This window comes from Ruditapes philippinarum, unplaced genomic scaffold (genome assembly GCF_026571515.1).
Source record: "Ruditapes philippinarum isolate M1 unplaced genomic scaffold, ASM2657151v2 ctg18918_1_1_1_1, whole genome shotgun sequence".
NCBI lineage: Eukaryota > Metazoa > Mollusca > Bivalvia > Venerida > Veneridae > Ruditapes > Ruditapes philippinarum.
The window spans coordinates 6,347-15,286 of record NW_026854402.1 but is presented as its reverse complement, the minus strand read 5'-3'; the positions used below and the strand labels follow the sequence as shown (position 1 = coordinate 15,286).

Here is an 8,940-nt window from a genome sequence, read left to right as displayed (position 1 = left end):
TTGCCCCCAAAGGGGCCAATTTTATGTTTTTACAAGAGGGGGCAAATTCCCCCTTATTTTGCACTCCTTTAAAAAAATTTTGGGGGAAAAAATTTGGGGTTCCCAAATTCATTCTGTGTAAAAAACTCAAAAAGGGTTGGGAAAAAGTTTTGAAAAGGGGGAAAAAAAAAAAAATTTAAATTTTGGGGTTTGTCGTGGGGTCCACTCCGGGGTTATTTTTTGGGGTGTTTCTGGGTGTCCTTGGGTGTGTGGGGGGCGGGTCCTTTTAAACGTTGTTTTCCTTGTTGTCTTTATTTTTGTTATTTTTCAAAACCCGGGGATATGGGGGGCCCCCTATTTGTTTAAAGGGGGGTGTTTGTTCTTATACCCAGCAGGGGATGGTTTTGGGGGGGGAAAGGGAAAGGGGGTTGGGTTATTTTGAAAGGAAATTTTTTTTGGAAATCGGGGTTTTTTTAGATGTTTAAACTATCATATTTGGGGCAATTTTTTAAACTAAAAATGAATAAAAATCTTTTTCCCACTTAAAAGGGTTTAAAACCGGGGGCTAAGGGGGCGGGGAAATATGTTCCCCCTTTTTCTTTACCCCTCATTTTACAGAAATTTAAAACCCGATTCTGAAATGTTCATGTTTTTTTTGCTGTTTTTAAGGGGTTTCCAAGGTTAGATATTTTCATTAACGTTTTTATTACTTTTAAATTTTTTTCAAAATTCTTTTGAAACCTAAATATCATGAAGGGGGGAAATTCCTCCCAATAAAAAAAGGAAAATTTTATAAGGCAACGGGTAGTAAAAAGGAAATTCATTTTTGTCCAAAGTTGAAAAGGACCGCTATAAATAATCCTAAAATTAATTGTCTGTAATCTGTCTATTTTCTAAGCAATCTACAGAGCGAATTAAGTAGAAAACAGAGTTTATAATATTAAACAACAGTTATTTTGCAAATTATATTATATCATTTTTGTTTTGAGGTGATACCAATCTGGTAGCGAACTTGTAAATAGAAGATTAAGCAAACGAGCTACGAGACGTTTCAATAATCAAAATATTTAAGTTTAACCAATTGTTTTTGATGCACATTTTTTGTCGCATTTATATTAATACATAAATGAGTGACACATTTAAGGTTAAATCTAGTTATCTTTGTTTTATAAATTAAACATTTGTTAGGGGTAGAAGGTGTAGAAGATATCTTGTATATTCCACTGTCGTGCGTAACACAGGCTAAATAAAGCCGATCAATCAACATTTAAATTCTACTGTGTAATAGAGTAGAAAACAACAGAATCCCTAAAGAAAGCCCAACTCAGCAAAATTGTAAAATGTTGCAGGCTCAGTTTGATAGAGCCTGTTCATGGACGGTACTGGAAAGTGCAAGTTACCGTCAACGCCCCCTAGCACCGGCTTAAGCAGAATTCAACATTAAAAACACAAAATGATGAAATTTTGAATTTATAAACATCCGCAAGTTTAAGATGTGAATGATTTCTGCGCTGTCTGTGTTGTATGGCGGCTCTAAAATATGTTCCTATAAAAAATGCAAAATGTTATATTTTAATACCATCCTTGACGATCGTTCAGTGTGAATGATTCGTATTGTTTTTGTGGTATCTTAAGATCTGTCTCCTTGGGTGGTTCCACTTTTTTCCCCACTTGAATACTGGATTCTTTGAATTATAGGTCTCCTGCCATTTAAATTTGTCTTTTGAAAGATGTATTTGATATACAGCTTCAATACCACTGATCACCGTCATTTCATTTAGTTTGAGTTGTTGCTTACAGAAAATAACATGCATTGTGTACAGAAGCTGTTTTTTTAAATTAAACATTGTCAACAATTTCTTATCATACTTGAATCACCCTTGTCTATTTTATATGCGACCTATGCGTTTTATTTCATTTATAACAAAATGCTTGTCAAAACACGTTTCTTTTAATCATATAAGATAGTTATCTGTTGTCTGGTATGACAAGTGTTCATCAAAGCAATATATTCTTCACATTATCCTTTTTGTTATAATAAAGGATATTTATGTTATTATTGCAGAATTTTTGTATGCATTATCCAATCAGGGTCTGGAAGTTCTATCTCAGATCGTAAGAAAGTGACTGGTCAGAAACAAGCTCAGAATGTACACTGTGTGGCAGCTGTAAAAAGTTGCCCCGTACTTCACTTCAGTGTTATTATATTTTTCTGGTCCGCCGGGATCATTAATGTCAGCAATATTAAGTGTTGAGAATTGAGTACCAATCAAACCGGTGCAAGGGGCGTGAGGGATGTTTTTTTACAACCTTGAGACCTGTATAGTCCTTTTTTGTTTATAAAATTTTGGAAACAAAGTGATCCCTCGGAAGCATTAATCACAACAAAATTACATGAGAATTGCAGACTCGGTTTGATTGAGTCTGTACATAAACACGTAATTCAGATAAAATTAACCAGTTAGTATTGTATAACCATTGAATATAACAGTTAAAAAAAAATTGAAACAATTATGTGACACAAATAGAAAAATTAGTAGCAACATACACATAATTATACATATAACAAAAAATATGAGATATATTTGATCGAGGAGAACGGTAATATATTCAGGTTCAAAAATAATGGAATCATTCCTTTTTAATTTAAGGTTTAAATATGGGGGAACAACCAGAAACTTTACAGAATGCCTTAATTATAAGGATTGAAAAACATACATGTGCAGGTTAACTGTTAATAAAGATGGTAAAAAACTGATTGCTATTGCACATATATTTTATAAATGCAAAATTTAGCGATTTTACTTACGGTAAAAGTTGACATGCCAAGAAAAGGAAATCGTTAATAGGTTACTAGTTATAAAGTGTTTTTTGTTTGTTTCGTTTTTTTTTTTGTATGGGTGACAATGTGTTATCAGATATACGTGCCTACACTAGCAGTGTTTTTGCAATATTATCACCACGGTTAAACATATAGTTGGTCCTGATTTTACACTGTATTTCTAATTATTTACATTGTATGTATGTTAATTATTATTCTATTTAAAAAAAAAAAAAGAATAAAAAAAAAACCATCATGGTTAAGCATTAAGATTAATGGCAAGCCGACGCCCCTTTAAGCAAGAAGCTTCACACCCATTGTTAAGTGCTGGATGGTTCTAGGAACAGATGAAAAAGACTGTGTCTATAAGTTCACAGCTCCCTAAACAGTAGCAATAAAATAAATTCTGTATAAACTGAAGACTGAATAATTTCAAACTATATTTTTAAAATAATCCGTATACATGGTAAGAGATGGACATCTATTGTTCACTCGAAAACTGTTTTTCAAATTGTTGCCTGGAAAGGGCAGCGCTCTGTAAAAGATAGAAATTAGGTTTGTATCTTTCACTGTTACATATATATATATATGATACGATATTAAGTTTTTGGAAAGAAATTTGTTTACTTTATATCCGCCTCCGAATACTGGTTAAGAACACAAAAGACAACGGACGAGATCGTTAAAATAATTAACGTGATGCTATTTTTCTCTAAATTGTTTCCAAGTATGAATCAAAATGTGTCTATTAACAACAAAATTAAGATGTTTTTTTACAAATCCAATAATGTGACCTTTAAGGTCAAGTTTTTTCAAAGTCAAGGTTGCAAATAACATGTATTCAACATGTTGGTTTTGTAATTAGGTGTTTTCTGGTTCAAAAGTTAAATCTGCCAATTTCAAAGTTATAGAAAATTGTCATTTAAAGGTAAAGGTCAAGGGAGTTTGGCCTCCCTAGATTTGTCGACCAAATGATTGTCTAGTATAAGTATGAAGACAATCCATTGATAAATAACAAAATTATAGCTAATAACAGCACCTTTCAGGAAAAATACAATGATTTGATCATATAAAAGCCTACTAGTAACGGAACGAATGAGGGAAAGAGAATGTACAATTACTTATTGTTCCACTCAAATGTAAGCTCGGACTGGTATACTTCGAGTGGCTAAATAACAAACTGCAAGCAGTACACAAATATGAATTCAAATGATATTTATAGAACATTTAGATTGATATTAATAGAAAAATATACATGTATGAACCCAGCTATCATTTTAGCAAAACAAACACTGACCTATGTTTATAACGACATTTAACATATTTTACATCCTGTTAAGACTTTAGTCTAACATTACTAATTTGTAATATCTTGAGTGAAAGTGAAAATTCCGTTGACTGTTTGAGTAATATAATTTACAAAATAAAACATACCAGTAACCTCTGTTTTGCCACCTCACCGATGGGTGGAGAAAGGATATTTGACCCAGAGAATGCATATACCGCATATGCTGTTAGGAGGTCTGCCTTAGTTGATCCACATCCTAATTCATCTGAAAGTGATTCTTCTGGAACAGCGCATTCGAACCAGTCCTGGAGAAGACTTTAACAAGAAGCTAAGTTTAATTTACATTTTTACAATCTTGTATAAATTATTCTATCAGTTTAATGCAGTTTTGTTTAATTGTTAGCTCTTAACTGTTTTTATTCAGTTATTGTTGTCTTAATCTTTTCTGTTTCGGCGCAATATGACTTAAATTGCGTTTAGTGCACATCAAAACCAATTTGACAAAAACACGCAATCAATACAATTAATACCACTGTTACTGGTGTTGCTTCTACTACAACTGCAACTGTCCTACTATTTCCACTTCCACTACGGTAAAGCCGCTGCAGCTATAACCCTTCCACTAATTATACCGCTACCACAACCTACACAAGTATCACTAACAATACACTTGTAAGTTCTACATCCACTACTGTAACGACCACCATCACCAGAAGTGCGACTGTTCCTGTCACTATTACCACAACAACCACTAGCAGTACATTTTTATTAATAGCTGATTAAATTAGTTACCTCTGTATTCTCGACCAAGCGGAGGTGATGTTTAAATTACTAGCATCCATAAGACCATCCCTAATACCAGCGGTTTGCGCACATGTTCCAATATTTTCATATACTTCATAGTTACCTTCACAGGGAATGGTGAATTGATAACCTTCATAAAATACTGTTGAAAACAAAAATTGATTTGATTTGGTGCTTGAAGATGATCGGAAACAACAACAACACCCCCTTCCCACCAACCCCCTCCCCACCAAAAAAAACAATAACAACAGCATTAAAAACAACAGTTATGATAATGTTAGATCGATCATCGTGAAGCAGGAGTTATATTCAGGGACTATTTACTTTTCCATTATGAATAAAACTTTAACACATAAAACACATTACATTATATATCCTTTGCTTTTATTGTAAAATTGCATACTACTCTGTTAGACGGCACGGATGTAGGCAAAGACAGGTATTAGTAATGATGGCTGCATCGATTAATCGTGTATATCATTTGTTACATCATAATAGAAATCGTTGATTGATAGACCTTACTAAATAATAAACAACACTTACCTTCTTGGATCCATTCAGACGGTTGCTCATCTTTGCAGAAGAAGTCGAATTTTGCTTTGAATGCTGCTGTAATAAATGGTTCGACATCAGGGCATTCTTCAACAATGTTGTTCTTACATTGAACAAAGGCATCTCTCCTATCAGTGGCACTGAAAACAAGATTAAGTATGAATTTTAAAATGTACTTGAAATGATAGTTCAATGCACACAAATGGGTAAACCTTACATGGTAAAGTATAAAATAGCTGTGAATAAATGAATCATGGCGATCTATGCTTGAAATAGTCAATTTTCGACTTCGTCGGTCAAATCGATTCAAAAAAACTAACAACAAAAACAAAACAACAACAATAACAAAAAAAAATCAACAAAAACAAAACAAACAAAAAAACACACACAAAAACCAACCAAATCAACGAAATCAAAAGAGTCTGTTTTCAAGAAAATCCAATATTTTGTTTCTTCACATAAATCAGTTGTCAAATGTCCCTTCCACCCTTATTCCTTAAACCAACCAGGTGTGCAGAAGCCTGGTTAGCAAATGACTACTGCATATATATGTGCCTCATCGGCAAAGGTAAGAAGGTTCGACAGCTAATTCGCTCACTCTAGGAATTTATTGTTGCTAGTATAGACTCTACCTGCATATCAGTCCCACTTCTGTAAGTATGTCTCCCCTCGTAATACGGTCACCGTGGTCATTATCATTATACAGACTTACTATCCGCTCAAAGTCAACGTTACTTTCGGACTTGAAGCATGAACTGAATTTGTTTGTTACGTCTTCGTAAGTGTCACATTCAAAGATTTCATCGGAGTTTCTCACTATCAAAGCCCGGACCAGGGCACATGTTAGATAGATAAGAATGAATTCTGAAATACAAATATGACTGTTGCAGGCCTATGGAAGAAATTGGTCGAACTTCATTTTTGTATGCTTTAATATAGCTAGAATATTTTTGTGCCTTTATAATAATTATAACTTATAATAGTATTATGATGTTGATGATGATTTCAACGAAAGCATGGAAAAAAATCACAACAGAAACAGCAACAATTATACTGTAAATGATGTAAAACAAGAAATTATCATAGTATTGCAAGCAATCCATAAGTCCCCTACCGGTTAGAATCCCAGCAACATTCTGATTTCAATTTTACAAGTGAATGAATGACATGAATGAACTTAAATCTTTTGAGTTCTAAGTTTGTCTATTTCACAGTAATGTGTTAAGTTTCCCTGCCTAGTAAGGTAATTATGTTTATACAACCTTGTCATATTATTACGATGTAGGATTTTAAAGTAAATCCTATAAGGAATGAAGAAGTTGGGAGTAAAAAATACCAATTTCTCGAAAAAAATCTAAGTTTAAGGGGGACATAATTCTGAAAATAGTCTTGCTAGAGTATTTAACCTTATAAAAAATGTTGAGTGATAATAAGAAACATATATATGAAGTTTCAAGTAGATACATTAGGAAATAAAGAAGTTATTTAAAAAAGACAACATTTTTTTTTCATAAAAATTCTAAGTTCAAGGGAGGTAATACTGATAATTTTTGTGCTAGAGTTGTAATCCTTGTCACATATGATGTGGTTGATGACCAGAAACTTATATTTAAAGTTTGAAGTAAACACCTTAAGAAAAAAAGAACTTATAGTGAAAAAGCTGAAAAATTTATATCAGATATCTTGAAATTCAGGCTATTTGTTGCCATAGCAACCAGAATTTTCAACATAGGAAGAAAAGAAAAAGATGTGCATAATCTGCAGATTGCCATCTACCCATATTTCAAGTTTCATAAAAATATTTTCAGTACTTTTTGAGTTATCACTGGATTCAGTTTATGTGTTAAATTTGCCATATTTTCAGACTATTTGTTGCCATAGCAACCAGAATTTTCAACATAGGAAGAAAAGAAAATGACGTGCATAATCTCCATACTGCCATCTATCCATATATCAAGTTTCATAAAAATATTTTCAGTACTTTTTGCGTTATCGCAGGATCCAGTTTTGTGGACGGACGGACTGACAGACAGACAGACAGACGGACGGAGGGTAAACCTAAAGTCCCCTCCGGTTAAACCGGTAGGGGACTAATAAGTGACAAACCAAGAACATTGATACCAACAAAAATCTTTTATTTCAGATCAACAAATCCTTTTTATTGAAATTCGACACTGAAAGATCATTCTGTTTTTATAAGTTTCTTATGTAAAATAATTTCTTACCAGATTTCATTGTCAGTCCGATTGTCCGCTTTTATAGTAACGTTCTGAACAAGCTTATGGTCTGAACTGTTACTTGTATCACTTTGATATAATTCGACAGTCTAAGGCTCGTTAATATGGTAATTGCATGTTCTTTATGATGTTTCAGAAAATTACCCCCATTTGTTTATCTAAATATCATCATTACAAAATTTCATGATAGATTCTATTTATGATCTTTAAAAAGACAGAATACTACAATAAATGTGAAAATTATATAATAACATTATTCAGATAAAATGACTATCAGGTTTATAGCTGAGATAAAATGTCAATGTATTTTATAGACATAAGAGAGGAAACATGTGGCCATTACTTTTGGCATTTTATTTTGTCGTTATTCATTACACTTTTAAGTGGAACGCTTATTTAATGTATCAAACAACTATTGCCTAATTTTACTCCTGGTTGTCATTACAAAAATATATGTTATCAACCAGTTGTTGTTAAGGCGGGTGTGTGAAGACTGGAAAAATTCTATGTTAAACTATCGCAGACGGACTAAGAAAGTTTACCTAATTATGGTTTGGTCTTTTCTAAATTATATAAACTGAGCATAGAAATGCTAGATAAATGATATACTAACATTTCCTCTACTAACATTTCCTCTGGTAAAAATATTATGTTGATTACTTGTTATTCGTGATACAAATTTACATAAATACATCCGTTACTGATATATGTCAAACATAATATATACGTTTTGTATTTGAATGGCATTCAACCTTATTCTTTGTACGTTCTAATTTTAAAACTGCGGAAAAACGACTTATTTACTGCAATAGTTGAAAACTAAAATGTTTTTAAAATTTAATAGATGTTTCTAATACAAACACTAACTTGCTTAAAGCATTGACAGTGTAGCAATACCACGTGACATTGACGTCATTTTCGGCATCATTTTCAAGACAAATGTTGCTCGATTCGGAAAAGAAAATAGCCGTAAATATTTTATTTCTGTACCAATTTCTTTGGGATATGCACCAGTCTACGGGGAAAATATAAGCTTTCCACAGAATATTGGATCTTCGTCAGTTTATAAGCCGTTTTATCAAACACTTTGCATAACCTTGGAAGTTGCTTGTATTATAGCGGGCTTCAGTTGCAAGCTATTTAGTATTCTGACATTATTTGGTCTACGCCATGATTAATAGGTCAGGTTTATATCAACCGGGGGTACAGACAGCAAATTCCTACCTTAATATGTTTATATGTTTATTATTTATGGCGTA

The 8,940-nt window shown here is 32.7% G+C and overlaps 1 protein-coding gene across 1 annotated transcript; it reads right to left on the bottom strand.

Moving 5' to 3' along the window:
• Positions 1-3,227: 3,227 nt before the first annotated feature.
• LOC132740048 (uncharacterized) lies at positions 3,228-7,817 on the bottom strand. The gene is made up of 6 exons (XM_060727902.1): positions 7,670-7,817; positions 6,077-6,308; positions 5,436-5,584; positions 4,881-5,034; positions 4,235-4,403; positions 3,228-3,335 (listed from the first exon to the last, which is right to left on the bottom strand). Exons 1-6 carry the CDS (start codon positions 7,677-7,679, stop codon positions 3,282-3,284), a joined length of 768 nt encoding a protein of 255 aa, XP_060583885.1. The 5' UTR covers positions 7,680-7,817; the 3' UTR covers positions 3,228-3,281.
• Positions 7,818-8,940: the final 1,123 nt, after the last annotated feature.

Excerpts from the sequence above, each read along its gene's own strand:
- LOC132740048 (XM_060727902.1), bottom strand. Across the intron at positions 5,035-5,435 it reads GTCTGAATGGATCCAAGAAG|TATTTTATGAAGGTTATCAA; the intron begins GTAAGTGTTGTT and ends TGTTTTCAACAG. Across the intron at positions 3,336-4,234 it reads TGGCAAAACAGAGGTTACTG|AGCGCTGCCCTTTCCAGGCA; the intron begins GTATGTTTTATT and ends TATCTTTTACAG.